This window comes from Octopus bimaculoides, chromosome 10 (genome assembly GCF_046866305.1).
Source record: "Octopus bimaculoides isolate indiv1 chromosome 10, ASM4686630v1, whole genome shotgun sequence".
Classification (NCBI taxonomy): domain Eukaryota; kingdom Metazoa; phylum Mollusca; class Cephalopoda; order Octopoda; family Octopodidae; genus Octopus; species Octopus bimaculoides.
The window spans coordinates 93,414,033-93,430,529 of record NC_142937.1 but is presented as its reverse complement, the minus strand read 5'-3'; the positions used below and the strand labels follow the sequence as shown (position 1 = coordinate 93,430,529).

Below are 16,497 nucleotides of genomic sequence, written 5' to 3'. Positions count from 1 at the left end.
AGAATGCTTCATTACCATGTAGCCTGGCATTTCATACACAATCTGACTTTCACTTTGAGGGAGAAATCTTTTGTTATCAGCAGAGATCTAAGTTCTCTGAGCTTTTGCCAAGCCTGTTCTTATTCTTGCAACCCCACTTTTCCAATACCTTTCTCCACCACTAATTAGGACACCCAGGTAACAGATGCTGTTTACTATCTTCTGAGCATTTTGGAAGAAGGGCTTGTTGCTTTTGAGTAACTCCCATATACAAAATCTACTTCCTTCTGATACCATTGCATCTCTTGTGTTTTTTCAAAGTTTGTACAGGTATTCCGTTTGGAATTTCTACGTATCAAGCAAAGCCGTGTCCCTGACGGAAGCAAAGATCTGTTGGTTTCCCTACTTACTAAAACTTTCATCTTTTCTATGTTAGCTTTGAGGCCCTTTAATTCCAGAGTGTGCTTGAAGTTTCTAATTCTACCACAGAATCAGTTATAAGAACAATGTCATCAACACATAGCAATTCTTATGGGCAACCCATCTTAAACCCCTTTTATGACCTATAACGAATATGAGGGACAGAGAACTGAGCCCAAATGAAGTCCTACTTGCATGCTAAATTCATCACTGCACTCATTGCTAACTCTCACCTTACTGACAGCATCTCTGCACATAGCTTGTACAGTTCTCACAAACCATTCATCTACTTAGAGTTTCCTCAGCAGCCACCCAAATACAGAGTGAGCGACCCTGTTGAAGTCCAGCAAATGCTAAGTGTATGTTTGGGGTGGCTATTTTTAGGTAAGTACTTTTCTTGCAGTTGTCTTGAAGGAAGAGGGCATTTATAATACTTTGCTCTGGCACAAAACTCTCTCCTTGATTAATTAAGACTTAAGTCTTTCTGTAACTCTCATGACATGGTGCAGCAATCTGATACCTTTGTAAATATCTCTCTCTCTAAGATATCTTCTTTAACCCTTGTAACAGTTAACTATTATACAGTTGCACCAGTCACTGGATACAACATTTCCCCTTTACAAATTGTCTGATATGTGGAAACATAGGCTGCAGCCTATTCTGTTAGGTTTGATGAGCAATAATGTCTGTGATGCTTAAAATATCTACCTTCCATTGTGCCTGCATTAATTGTGGCTGATCTAAGTTTGTGGGTTTGATAGGAAGAGCAAACGGGTAGCTGGAGGGAAGCTTTCAGCATCTGAAAAGGAGAAGGTTTGTGCAAGGGTTTGACCGATGGTCAAGGGCTCTTGCATGAGTCTAATTAATTACATAAGTATGACTGCTTAATGAATTATTGTATCTTCCAGATACTGATATCCTCAGGGCAAAGGGAAAGAAAGAAGGGTGAAAACAGCTACCTGGAGAGCTGACAACTCCAAGTGGGGTAAAGAGAGGCATATTGAGGCACATTAGGTCAAGGAAAACGAACAATGCTGAATGTCTGCATACACACACACAGAAACACATGTAAGTATTGACCTAAATGTGTGTGCATGTGCTTACACATGTGAGTCAGAGTGAATTCCCTGAAAGAAAAAGAAAGGGAGAAAGACTGCAGTTGATGAGTGGTGGTGGTGGAAGTGGGTGGGGAAAATGGGGAAGAAAAATACAAGGGGGAAGCCCACCATTATCTAACAAGTTGTTGTAATTATTAATAATATAGATTTCACTCAATCAATTGTTTGTTACATTTAAAATCTTAACAGTAATGTAACACTTCAACAACTTAATTAGATAATGTAATATGTAGATATTACGAAATAATGATGTATATACACCTGCACAAGGAAGCTATTACATTAGCACAAAACAGTTTATGGAAGAAAGTGGGGAAAACAGTCAAACTATTGAGCAGTTTGTATCAGATATTGAAAGAATTAAAGTGATCTGTGCACTTATCTTTGCTGATGATATATATCATGAATAAACTGCCGTGCTACTGAAACATATGTAACAACTCCTTTCCTTATATTTCTTTACCACATGATATATGTAACTAATGTTATTACTGAAGTTGGAGTTGTGGTATACCTGATATTAAATAATCATTTTGAATCTTATGATCGAATCATAAAAAAGAATATTATTAATTGATTAATTAATTCATTAATTTATTTATGTTCCTACAGTATAAATTGACAGTCATTTACATGCCGGAAGTTTCTAAGCTAATAACTCCAATTAACATGATCCAAATGAGTGAGTATATATATACACACGTAGGTGCAATAAAGACTGTAAACAAACAGGAAACAACTTCTATCTCATTCCAGGGTGAAAAACTAGAGGTAGTCGATAACTTCCGCTATCTGGGCGACCAAGTTAGTAGTGGGGGTGGGTGCGCTGAAAGTGTAGCTGCTAGAATAAGAATAGCCTGGGCAAAGTTTAGAGAGCTCTTACCCCTGCTGGCGACAAAGGGACTCTCACTCAGAGTAAAAGGCAGACTGTATGACGCATGCGTACGAACAGCCATGCTACATGGCAGTGAAACATGGGCTGTAACTGCTGAGGACATACGTAAGCTCGCAAGGAATGAAGCCAGTATGCTCCGCTGGATGTGTAATGTCAATGTGAATACCCGTCAGAGTGTAAGTATCTTGAGAGAAAAGCTGAACATTAGAAGCATCAGTTGTGGTGTGCAAGAGAGACGATTGCGCTGGTATGGACATGTGGTGAGAATGGATGAGGATAGCTGCGTGAAAAAGTGCCACACCCTAACAGTTGAGGGAACCCGTGGAAGAGGTAGGCCCAGGAAGACCTGGGCTGAGGTGGTGAGGCAAGACCTTCGTACATTGGGCCTCACCGAGGCGATGACTACTGACCGAGACCTTTGGAAATGTGCTGTGCGTGAGAAGACCCGGCAAGCCAAGTAAGATCGTTGCCAGTGCCCCTGGACTGGCTCTTGTGCGGGTGGCACATGAGATGCACCATTTTGAGCGTGGCCGTTGCCAGTACCGCCTGACTGGCTCCCGTAGGATTTTCGAGTGAGATCGTTGCCAGTGCCCCTGGACTGGCTTGTGCGGGTGGCACATAAAAGACACCATTTCGAGCGTGGCCGTTTTCGTGCGGGTGACACGTAAAAGCACCCACTACACTCTCTGAGAGGTTGGCGTTAGGAAGGGCATCCAGCTGTAGAAACTCTGCCAAATTAGATTGGAGCCTGGTGTTGCCATCCGGTTTCACCAGTCCTCAGTCAAATCGTCCAACCCATGCTAGCATGGAAAGCGGACGTTAAACGACGATGATGATGATGATGATACGTACATCGTGCTGGTGGCACGTAAAAGCACCCACTACACTCTCGGAGTGGTTGGCATTAGGGAGGGCATCCAGCTGTAGAAACTCTGCCAAATCAGATTGGAGCCTGGTGTAGCCATCTGGTTTCACCAGTCCTCAGTCAAATCGTGCATGGAAAGCAGACGTTAAACGATGATAATAATGATATATATATATACGTATGATTTTTTATCTGCTTTTCTATGCTTGGTCAGTAGTCATAGCATATTCTGGTCAGCTCACTTTGCAGTTACATGTTTTCAGGTTGAGTCCAACAGTGTGATACCTTGGACCTTGGGCAAGTGGCTTCTGCTACAGCCCCAGACTGACCAGTACGTTGTGAGTGAATTTGGTAGACATAAGCTGTGTGGAGGCCTGTTGTATATATATATATATATATATGTGTGTGTGTGTCTTTGTCTTCGCATTGCATATGATAGTTGTAAATGAGTTTCACTGTCAAACAAGCAGTGTGGTTCATATGCAATCTTCAGTGAAAGCATGTCCAACCATGGAGAAATATTACCTTATTTGGAAACAGGTGAGGTTTGGTGACAGGAAGGGTATCTGACCACAGAAAAGCCTGCCTCAACAAATTCCATCAGACCCATGCAAGCAGGGAAAAGTGGACATTAAATGACGATGTCAATGAAGATGACACACACAAAAAAAAACACACATAAATAACATATATATATATTAATAAATTTTTTTTAAATGGTAAAGAATCAGTAATAAATACCCATTATCAGTTTTCAGTAAAGCAGCAATATGTCTTGCAGTGTGCCGCTGATTGTTACGAATGTTCAGATCAGTGCCAAATATTGCCAGAGCTCTCACCATACTCAAATTTTGATGCTTGAGAAACACAGAAAAATATTTCGTTACCACATGACCACATGATGCATGAATTAATGTGTGTGTGTGTGTGTGTGCACATGTTATATACATACATATATATTCTTTTACTTGGTTCAGTCGTTTGACACATCAAGCCTAAACACACACACACACAGATTTGGCACTCAGAATATAAAGACATTCAACTAACACAAGACACAGTTCAAAATGGTGACTTACCTCAACTGCAATGTGAAGGCCTGTATTACCGTTTTTATCTTTTAAGTTGGCATCTATGCCGTGACTAAGTAAAGTCATGGCGCAGTTGTAGTGCTGCATCTCCAACATTACGTGGAGGGCGGAGCGAGAATTGTAATTACTGATGGCGTTTATGTCAGCTCCGTGTTGCCTCAGAATGTTAATATGCTGGAAATAGAGAAAGAAAAGGCATCGTCATCATCATCATCATCACCATCATAATCATCATCATTATTATTTAATGTTCATGTTCCTTGCTGACATGGGTTGACAGGGTCTGATGGGTCCTAGGTCTACACCAAGCTCCATTGTCTACTTTGGCAGGGTTTCCATGGCCAGATGCCCTTCTTAAAGCCAACCAATTTACAATCTGTGTTGGGTGCTTTTTGCATACCAAAAAGCAGCACCACTGAGGTCACTTTGCAGCTCATGAGACTGCAAACACTGAGGGATGGGGTTTGGCTTTTATGTCAGGGAAGAAAGGGTTAAAGTCTGAGAGAAGGTGGGGGGGTGTATAAGAATCAAAACTAAGAGAGAGAGAGAGAAAGAGCAAGATGTAAGTAGGATTATTCAGAAATCAGGGTTTCACGTTGTTTTTTGTTGGAGACCTTAGGGGTGTGACTACAATTAGATACATTACTAATGTCGAAACAGAGAGTTACCTTTCCATTACTGAGTTCAATTCCCACTGAGATTCATCTATGTCTTTCACGTCTCCAGGGTCAATAAAATATAGTAGCAATCACGTACTGGGGGTCAATGGTACCAACTCTGGCATGGGTTGGACGGTTTGACAGGAGCTGGCCAGCAGGGGAGCTGCCCAGACCCCTATTGTCTGTTGTGGCATGGTTTCTATGGCTGGATGCCCTACCTAACACCAGTTGCCTTACAAAGTGTGCTGGGTGCTGTTTTACGTGCCACCAGCGCACAGGTGTGTTTCCGCAGCACTGGCACGAGTGCATTTTATGTGGCACCACCACCTGTAAAGGACCAGCCTGTATGGATAGATAACAGTGATTTTACTTGGCTTGATGCGTCTTCTCAAAGGGCTTCTTTCAGTTTCCATGTACCAAACCCAGCCCAGCACTATAGTAGAAGATACTTGCCCAAGGTGGCACACAGTGGGACTGAACCCAAACCATGTGGCTGGGAAGCAAACTTCTTACTACATAGCCACACTTGAGTCTGTAAGTACAGTTGTTTTGAAAACCACAAGAATCCCAACGAGGTTGAAGAAATGAAGAAACAAATGAAGAAAGTATAGCCAACCTCTTCTTTCTGCACCCAATGGATTGGGAAACCTCCGTATTTCTGGTCTTGGTGAGAGACCAGCCTCTGGTCAAAGTTGCACAGTAATTCAATCAAACTGGAAACATAAAGAGAAGGCTACAACATCTAGAAATAACACACAGTTAATGTGCAGATAGAAACACAGACACACACAAATAACACAAATACGACACCTTTTTATCTTAACACACAAATATTACACAAGTAACACGCAAATATTACACAAATATCACACAGATATTGCACAAATATCACACAAATAACACACAAATATTACACAAATAACACAAATATTACACAAATAACACAAATATCACACTAATATTACACAAATATCACGCAAATATTACACAAATATTATGCAAATATCACACAAATAACATTTCAACACACAAATAATGCACAGACACCTTTTATCTTTTAGTTGGACTATGGCCAAGCTGGAGCACTGCCTCAAAGGGTTTAGTCATATAAATCGAACCTGGTACATGCATTTTTTATAGTCTGGTATTATTCTATTGGCCTCTTTTGTTGGACTGCTAAGTCATGGGGAGGTATACATAATGGGACACCACTTGTTAAGGAGTGGTGGGAGAGGGACACAGATGAACACACACATGACAAGCTTCTTTCAGCTTCTGTCTACGAATCCACCTATAAGGCATTAGTTGGCCTGGGGCTATAACAAAAGACACCTGCTCAAGGTGCCACGCAGTGGGTTTGAACTTGAAAGCATGTGGTTGGGAAGTAAACTTCTTACTACAAAGCTATGTCTATGCACGCAATCATCATCACCATCACCACCACCACCACCACCACCACAACCATCACTACCACCACCACCACCACCACCACCACCACAAGCACCATTCGAGCATAGTTGAGAGGGGCCTTTTGTTGCCAGCAGACGTAATAGCTCTCTGAATTTCCTCCCCACAATTCTTATTCTAGAAACAATACATACATTAGCCAGTTCACTAAATATATCAATTTTCACACAGCCAAATCATAGAGTATCGCAACACAGGAGTGTCATCTTCCAAAAAAAAAAAAACAGCTTGGAAAATGGAAGAACATGAACTGCTGGTAGTAAAACCATAGATTATAACATCAATAATATATGGATAAGACAAAAAAGCTATTCTGGTTAAAAGAAAAAAAAGAGAGAAGGGAAACACAAGCTGTTTGTTAATCAACTTGAACTGAATAAGTGCCACTAGATATAACGAATACAATGGTTCACAATGCATGACCCAGTTCCTTCTCGAACACACGTCACTTGAACCTGACACTTAAACCATGAAACAATTCACAGCCCCCAAAAATTCAACAACAAACTCTTTCCACTGATATAAGCTTGGAACTTATGTATACAGCTCTCATCCTCCATACACATCACACACAAGCATTGTTGTCTGTCCTGTACACCACAGACAGCTCTTGCGTTCAGTTGTTCTTTTGTTAATGCACACCAAACAATACCCGTCCAGTGGATCACAGTTGGTTGTGTCAATGAGAGAAGTTCACTTCCCAGTCACATGGTTTCAGACTGAATACCACATGCATGGCACCTTAGGCAAGTGCTTTCCAAGACAGTCTCAGGCCAATCAAAAGTTTGTGAGTGGAGCTGTTAACCAGAAAGTGAAAGAAGCCCACCGTGTATATAGATATATGTAGTTAGGGTGGTACACTCACAATTGTAAGATCGGGTTTCAATTCCTAGAGCGGATGGTGCGTTGTGTTCTTGAGCAAAACGCTTCTCGTATTGCTCTGCAATCACTTCAGCACCTGATGCGTGGCACACCTGTGTGCACTTGTCCATCCAGGTAATGTCGATTTGATGGAGGGAGTGAGCTAATGTGTAACACTTGAATTTGGTCACAATAAAAAGAATCATTTGTGCAAAATATGCATTGCCAAAGGTGGCAAACTGGCAGAAACATTAGCACGCTGGGCGAAATGCTGAGAGGTATTTCGTCTGCCATTACATTCTGAGTTCAAATTCCGCCGAGGTCGACTTTGCCTTTCATCCTTTCGGGGGTCGATAAATTAAGTACCAGTTACACACTGGGGTTGATGTAATTGACTTAATCCCTTTGTCCTTGTTTGTCCCCTCTATGTTTAGCCTCTGAAAGAAATCCATCATATATATATATATATATATATATATATATATGTATGTATGTATGTATGTATGTATTTGCATCTGTGTTTGTCCCCGCCACCATTGTTTGACACCAGTGTTGGTGTGTTTATGTCCCTGTAACTTAGCAGCTCAGCAAAAGAGACCAATAGAATAAGTACTAGGCTTACAAAGACTAAGTGCTGGGGTCGATTGGTTCGATTAAAGGTGGTGCTCCAGCATGGCCACTGTCAAATTACTGAAACAAGCAAAACAATAAAAGAGCAGACCAAACGGTAATGTTGCTTAATCCATTGGTCATCTCAACTCTCCAAACCTAAAATGCAATAAACAAGAATTGAACAGGTCTTACCTGGAATCTCCCTTCTTCAAGGCTATGTGGATGGGAGCGATTCCATGACTCATTTGATAGGGATCTGCCCCAATATCAAGAAGAGCCTGAGTGCATTCTAGACTCCCTTCTTGACAACAATGAAAGAGGGGGGTCTCACCGTTGTTGTTCTTCTTGTTAATGGCACTGGCTGCAGAATAATCCTTGAATAACTGCAATAGATCATGGAATGAATGAAGAGAGAGAGAGAGAGAGAGAGAGAGAGAGAGAGAGAGATAGAGTGTGTGTGTGTATACATACATACAACATATATATATACACACACACACAGTGGGGTGGGGGTGAACAAATTGTTGTCTAAATTACACAAAAATGAAAATAACATTGACATCTAATTTTAACTGATATATTTACTAAAATTACATAAAAAAAATATCTTGAAATACTAAAGAGTAAATTTATTCAATAAAATCACCACTGGCTTCAACACACACATATATATAAAACAGTGAGAGAGAGAGAGAGAGAGAGAGAGAGAGAGAGAGAGAGAGAGAGAGAGAGAGAGAGAGAGAGAGAGAGAGAAGCGAAGTGAGACCAAAGTAAGAATAAGAAGAAATGAAAGAGTGAGAGAGATTGAAAGAGATGACTTACCATGATAACATCTTTGGAGTGGATGGCATAGTGGAATATAGTGTTGCCATCTCTGTCACTCAGATTAGTCATTGCACCATTCTTTAACATCGTTTTCACACACTGGAAATTGTTATTCTTGATGCCAACCATCAAAGCTGTTTTACCCGTAATTTGTGAGTGTTCATTTATGTGCCTGCATAATAAAAACGAGGAGTGTATACACACACACACTGCTTGTTTCTCTGGGACTGGTCAAATCAATGAGATTCCCCCACCTCCCATAAGGTTTGAAAATTGATTAAGGCTGTTCATTTTTACAATCTACATAGAAATACTTAAATTTGTCCAGTTTATATATCTATAAGATAGATTTTGTGTGTGTGTGTGTGTGTGTGTGTGTGTGTGTGTGTGTGAGAACATTGTAACTACACACATGCTGTTAGTCATTTTTTTTCCTTCTTTTCTCTTTTTCCTTTCTGATGAAGAGCTATGCTCAAAACATTAAAAACCCTCTTTTTACTGAGCCTCAAACTAATACATTTCTGGCGCACGTCCTCTTGTTGCCTGTTATTGTTAATTTTATTGTTTGTTTATTTGATTTGACTAATATATATATGTGCATGTGCGTGTGTGTGTAAAGAAGTGCTGATCTCTGCGAAGGGAACTTAGCGTTGGGCCTCACAGAGGCAATGACTGAGACCCATCAAGCCAAGCAAGATTGCAGTCATGGCAGATACTGGTGTCATGCAAATGGCACCCATGCTGGTGCAGCTTTGCCAGGCAGGGGAGGCCTCTGCTCGCATTACCAAACTACACCAATGTTCCCAGTCTGCAAGGCTGAAGAGCAATCCCTATCTTCCTTGTAATTTAAAAAAAACAAAAACAAAAAAAAAAAAACAGTTTATCAATTGCTCTTCTCATTGGATGCAAAGTTAATTGCTTTTGTGGACTTTATCATGAAAATAGTGGATGTGGAATCAGGACCGTTAGTACTGCAGTGGACCAGTGGCACACACAGAGGGAATAGGTTTCCTGTTACAGCAGAACATACACTTGGGTTTTACCAAAGAACTGGTCAACCTGCTTCTAACAAACATTTGAAATAACAATAATGAGGATCATGATGTTGATGATGATGTTGATAGTGATGATTATGGTGAAAACAATGGCGTTGACAATAGTATCAATGATGGTCGTCATAAGAGTGACAATGGCAAATGGTGGTCATAATAACAAGGACACTATTGATAATGATGACAATAAAGATGGTGTCAGTGATAATGATGACAATGATAGTGTTGACAGTATGATGATAATGATGCTGTTAGTGAGAATGATGACAAAATAATGACAATGATGATGATAATCCAAACGATAAGTAATAATGAAGACAATGGCATTGAAACTGATGACGATGACAAAATAACGGCAACATGGAAAAGTGAAAAGAATTCCTGGAAAAGGCCAGAAAGATAATTACCTTAAGACATCCGCATTCTTGAAAGCGTCTTCATAGCCAACGCAAGCTGCTACATGGGCAGTCGACCATAATGGGTTCTCCCTTAAGCAGTCACAGATAGTCTTTAATAGTTTGCAATCAAGGTAGGAAGGAACTGGAATGATCAGTTTAGCCAGGCGTTGCCGGAAGGAATTGAACACTACAAACGCTTCTCCTTCTTCTCTCAAACAGAACAAACTGAAATCATAGAAAGAAAATGGCAATTCTTTCTAATTTCGTCCCAGGGTCAGCAATTTTTAGAGCAGAGAGTTGATAGTGCTTAACTTGAAATTTACTTTATTGAATCTGATAGAATGTAGGACAAAAGTTGACCTCAGAAGGATTTGAACTCTGAAGGAAGGTAAAATGACCACTGCACATGGCAGTAGTTCTTTAAAGGAAATTGTTTTTCTCTGTATTGAATATACAAGTGCAAGAGTGGCTGTTAGGTGTAAGAGTGGCTGTGTGGTAAGTAGCTTGCTAACCAACCACATGGTTCCGGGTTCAGTCCCACTGTGTGGCACCTTCGGCAAGTGTCTTTTCCTATAGCCTTGGGCTGACCAAGGCCTTGTGAGTAGATTTAGTAGATGGAAACTGAAAGAAGCCCATCGTATATATATATACACACACATATGTCTGTGTAATGGCTTGACAACTGATGCTGGTGCATTTACGTCCCCATAATTTAGCAGTTCGGCAAAAGAGACCGATAGAATAAATACTAGGCTTACAAAGAATAAGTCCCGAGATCGATTTGCTCAACTAAAGGCAGTGCTCCAGCATGGCCACAGTCTAATGACTGAAACAAGTAGAAGAATAAAAGAAAAGAATACACGTATACGTGGCACGTAAAAAGCACCCACTGCACTCTTGGAGTGGTTGGCGTTAGGAAGGGCATCCAACTGTAGAAACATTGCCAAATCAGATTGGAACCTGGTGTAGCCATCTGGTTCACCAGTCCCCAGTCAAATCGTCCAACCCATGCTAGCATGGAAAGCGGACGTTAAATGATGATGATGACATGCAATATGTATTTAAGGTGGTTGTCAATTTGTTACTGTGACAAACTGTTCCTACTGCCAGTCTTTCTTTCCAATTCATGAGGCAGTAACTGCCTCACATATTGCACGAGGTAGCTTTTTAAAAATTTTGCAGCTGACCTGCAAATTCAGTTTTAAACTTCACAGCTGAATAACATCACTATGTATAACTACTAAGCTATGTGACAATAACGTGTCTTATTTAGCTGACTTTAACCAGCAGATTTGACATACAGGTTGACCTGATATACAGGTTGGCCTGACATACAGGTTGGCCACTAATATGTACTTGACAACCTTGCACACAACTACGTACTCTTACTAAACCCCAGGCAGAAGAATACAACAGCAGAGAGTGCACATCAAGTCTTCATTTGAGGCACACTCTGAGCCGAGTTGTATGTCGTCCATGCTGCTAGTTACAAAAAGTAATATCCACAATTTCCTGCAGGTCACTTTCTGGATGTGCAGCTTGTTGGCACATGCCAGAGCAAATGGCTTAGGCCTTGACTTAAAAGCTCTACAAGCCCAAACCCTGCCAGTTGCATGATGAAGACATTACAGTCCTGAGGGTTACAGCATTAAAAACAGTGATTAGAGATTAAAAACAGTGTTGAGCTAATGATGTCTCCTTGCACCACCCCGTTTTCAACAGCAATTGTATTGGTCCATTTTGAAAGTGGTTGGTAGAGAAAAAGAAGGAAAGAAATGAGAGAATGATGGCAAAAGAGGAATTCCAACAACAACAACAATAGTGGAAGAAAAAGATGAGGCTGTTGATAGTTACCCGAAAGCTTTTGAGCTAGATTTTGGTAATTTCAAAATAGCATGGAATGTAGATCTTTCTTTATAGAGGTAGAGTGGGGGATCACTCAAAACTTGACTGAAAATGGATATATATATACATATATATATACAAACATAAAACAGTGCTACATGCATATATCTATATATATTTGTATACAATAATCCCTCACCATTTTGCAAAATCTTTTATTTCTTTATAGATTAGGTAGGCATAATTCGAGAGTTACAAAGACTATGGAAGGTGTGGGTAAAATGTATCCTTGTAGTTAAGGGTGCATTGGGAATTATCCCTAAAGATTTGAACAGATGGATAGAGGAAATTGGGATAAAACTCAGTTTAGTGTAGCTCCAGAAAACAGTGTTATTAGAGATAGCTAGAATACTTAGGAGGGTTCTTGGCATCTAAGGTTACTTGTTGCAGACTGATGCTTGAAATGTTTCTGTAATAAGAGTCTAATCTGTTGTGCATATTTGAAACGATAATAAAATCAAGGAAAATGAGGGAAGCAGAAGATAAACATGCAGAAACATATTCAGTTTTAATTTTTTTACAGACATTTATGAAAAATACTGAAGATGGAAAAATAGATTATACTTATTGTAATCTGAAGTGTTCACAATCTGTACATGATACGGTCCTCGGATTAGAGTACCCACCAAGTTCTTAAATATTTCAACCATTTTGAATAATTGTCATTTAAAACATTCAGATCCCTGCAATAAATAAATAAATATATAAATATACATGTCTGCAGCGTCTCAAAGAAGAGTGAGGTACCAACACCACTGCATTCGAGTGGTGTGGAGTTGAAAGGATTAAAAAACTCTTTAGCAAGGAATACTTTGAGTAAGTTCTATATTTAAGAGATGAGGAATTATTTACATTATTTACATTTGACAGATATTTGTCCTCATCTTGTTTGTTGTTAACAAAACGCTTCGGCTGATATACCCTCCAGCCTTCATCAGGTGTCTTGGGGAAATTTCAAACCTGGGTTCTCATATTATTATTATTATTATTATTATTATTATTATTATTATTATTATTATTATTATTATTATTATTATTATTCCAGTTTTATATTTAAGAGATGAGGAATTATGTACATTATTTATATTTGACAGATATTTGTCCTCATCTTGTTTGTTGTTAACACATTTCAGCTGATAAACCCTCCAGCCAAGTTAGATGCACAATTGCATACTTTCTTTACTTGTTGCAGCCTACAGGCTGAGGCCATGCTAAGACACATCAGGCAGAAAATAAATAATGTCACTCTCAGCAAACAACCATCAATAGATATGAGGTTGGAGACCTCTATGTTTAGTTATCCAACCCTTAGCAATGGAGTACCTCATCCACACACATACAATCTTGCTCTCTCCCCCTCTCTCTCAATTTCTCTCTCTCTCTTTCTCTCTCTCAATTTCTCTCTCTCTCTTTCTCTCTCTCTCTCTTTCTCTCTCTCTCTCTCTTTCTCTCTCTCTCTCTTTCTCTCTCTCTCTTTTTCTCTCTCTCTCTCTCTCTCTCTGAAGCTAATAGAAATTAGTGAAGTGAGTGAAATGATTTCATAGCAAAAATCCAAGATGAATCAGTAAAAAATTGCTAAAGCTCCCCTCTCACCCAGATTTAAACAAAGCTAAAAGCCATAATATTTTTGATTGTTTTGTCTTTTAAAATTTCTAATAAATTTAAATACAAACGTGTGTGTGTATGTATGCACACACATATGTATATACATATGTATTTGAGTGTGTGTTGTATATATAACGAAGATAAAAGACAATTGGATTCGAGGGCATCCAGTTCATTTAACAAATAACAGTATTTTGTCACAAATCACGACAGCAAATAAACGGAAAAGTAGGATTTGAAGGAGAAAAATCAATAGGGAAAAAAAGAAAAAGAAAAACAACAGGAAACAAAACAACAAACAAGAAATTTAAACTTCAGCTGGAAAAAGCAAAACAAAAAAAAAAGAAAAGAAAAGAAAAATTGTTAAAGAGTCAAGAAAATGCTTATAGATCAAAGCATGGCATTAAAAACTTTACCATTCTTCAAGTTGATATTGGATTTGATTTACTTTCCTGTATTGTTAAAGACATTTATAGAATTTCTTCACACACACACACACTAAACTCATTGATCTTATTTATAGTTGCAGAAAGAATAAGAACGATAATAACAAAAACTATATAATTTTAGTAAAAATAGAGGATCTAAAGAATTAAGAAATGGTGATGCTTCTTCATAGTTCAGTAAATTAATTAGGATTTAATTCTTTATCAGAAGAGAAATTGATTCCTTGAGATAGCATTTAGTGCAAATATATTCGTGAATTCCGTTAGAAAAGAAAAGAAGAAACAAAATGTCTGAGAGAGAATGAAGATGAAGATGCTGATTTTAGACTAAAGTTAAAGAATTCAACATCATGAATTTTAATCAGTCTTTTTTCTTCTATATCTTAAAATGTTTTCAATCAAGAACTTCTCATACAATTTGAATCATGTATCAAATCATTTGCATAGCACAACATTCTTAAGTTTGAAAATGTAAAAATCTGAAAAGCTCCAGTCTACTGCTGCTGCTGCTACTGCTGCTGCAACAAAGACCTCTTCAATGACTAAGATTAATTGTTTGTTAATAAGATTATAATTTCCCAAACTATTAATTTCACCTGTACATCATATATTTACATCTGATGCTGCTGCAACTAATAACACCATTTTTACTACGTTGAGAGTCTGCAACCAAGATCTACCCCATCATACCATGTTGTTAGTCTCTACCCCTCATAAGCTTTGGTGGGCCCTCGACTTTATGTGCAGTTCCTTATAACATCAATGTGGTCTTTCTTGTCCTCATCCAGGTTGTGCAAACCTCCAAAATAAAACGTCTGATATTGTCTGGTGGTCAACATATCAAAGGCCAGCAAACCCTACCCTGCATGTGGTGAGAACTTTCTTCTCTAAAGAGCAAAAACCAAGACGGTGGAGAAGAAGCTTCAAGATTACTTTGATTCGTACATATACCAGGATTATCATGATGGTACATACAGTAGGATTATCATGATGGTACACACAGCAGGATTATCATGAGGGCTCATAGCATCTCATGGCACGAGCACAAGATCAAAGAGGAGATTTATGGACACATTCCACCCATCTCTACCTTCCATGTCTACATGATGTCTTTGATTGGTTTGATGTCTGAGACTATGTGTGGATTAGTTCCATGATTGTGTACATAATCCCAGACCAGGTTACAACTTGTACATGCCCAGAATTAAAAATATGATTTGAGATCACACTTGTAAAATACAGAAAATGTAAACTGACAAACAAACCATATATACATGCAGACATTCATGAAGAAATATATACCACACCCAACACATATACATGTGTGTGTGTGTGTGTGTGTGTGTGTAAGTATTAAAGCTTCTTTCAAGCTGCATATCTGTGTAGACCACTTTATTCTACATTCCCTAAGTCCACCTAGCTGTCAATGAAGAACAGTTATTAACAAAGGATTATCGAAAGAGATGCGATGGCTGGGTGGATAACATATAAGTATACTAACTCAGAGGTTTAATGTTCAAATCTACTGCCGGTGTTTTGTCACATTCCTGAACAGAACAGTTTATTCTACTTCACCACAGTTCATGTCAGTAAACATGATCATCTGAGAAGTATTAGCTGCAATAAACCAGTATCTCATCCAAAGAAGATTAATCTCTCACACACTTAAACACCAGTGGTCCTTCAAACTCCCCAGGAGACCAAGGAAGTATTTCTATTATATATCAGATAATATTACTAATTGTTAGCAGTCAAACACTGGCATATTATCAAGCATTGGGGGTAGAATTATCTCTCATTCATGTAATGCTATAAAACCCTGATTGGAGCAAACAACTTCTACTTAAGAATGCCTCCTCGGGATCCTGAAAACATTCACATTTTGCATATGAACTGATACAAAACAAGACAAAAGGAAAACAAAATAGTTTTCTTCTTGGCTTCGCAAACGGTTGATTCTACATGCATAAATAAAAAGTAGAAAGTTGAGTCTATTGTTAAAGGCAGAACAATTGTGTGAGAATCTTCTCAGTTTAGATAAACCAAATTTCTTTGGAATCAGTGAAGTCACCAAACATGTTGTTCTTGACACAAAGGTGTCAAGAACAAAAAAAAAAAAAAGAAAAGAAAAAGTGAATTAAAATTTCCTCAACAACTGCTGATATCACCGATTAAATCCAGATGTCGGTGGAACCAGTGCGTCAGAGACAGTCTCAGACAGTTCCAGAGTAAACATCTTGTTGTAGTATTAAGTTACTTAGGTGCCTTTTTTTTTTGTGTGTGTGTTAAGTGCTCAAAT

The 16,497-nt window shown here is 38.8% G+C and overlaps 2 protein-coding genes across 8 annotated transcripts in view; both read right to left on the bottom strand.

The window, feature by feature from the left end:
• LOC106876283 (85/88 kDa calcium-independent phospholipase A2) overlaps positions 1-16,497 on the bottom strand; it is a 54,766-nt gene that overhangs the window by 10,817 nt on the left and 27,452 nt on the right. For 5 of the 6 annotated variants that reach the window (XM_014924777.3, XM_052971366.2, XM_089359013.1 and 2 more), the window contains 8 exons: positions 12,712-12,830; positions 12,097-12,192; positions 10,252-10,467; positions 8,790-8,964; positions 8,160-8,350; positions 5,644-5,740; positions 4,357-4,542; positions 4,019-4,134 (listed from right to left, as the gene is read on the bottom strand). In XM_014924777.3, the coding sequence (XP_014780263.1) occupies positions 4,019-4,134; positions 4,357-4,542; positions 5,644-5,740; positions 8,160-8,350; positions 8,790-8,964; positions 10,252-10,467; positions 12,097-12,192; positions 12,712-12,797 (1,163 nt within the window). In that variant the 5' untranslated portion in view covers positions 12,798-12,830. The remainder of the gene's footprint in view (positions 1-4,018; positions 4,135-4,356; positions 4,543-5,643; positions 5,741-8,159; positions 8,351-8,789; positions 8,965-10,251; positions 10,468-12,096; positions 12,193-12,711; positions 12,831-16,497) is intronic. The other variant, XM_089359015.1, reaches the window with a different exon arrangement.
• Positions 1-16,497, bottom strand: part of LOC106876277 (uncharacterized) — a 157,064-nt gene that overhangs the window by 125,094 nt on the left and 15,473 nt on the right. The gene's annotated exons all lie outside the window — the stretch shown is intronic.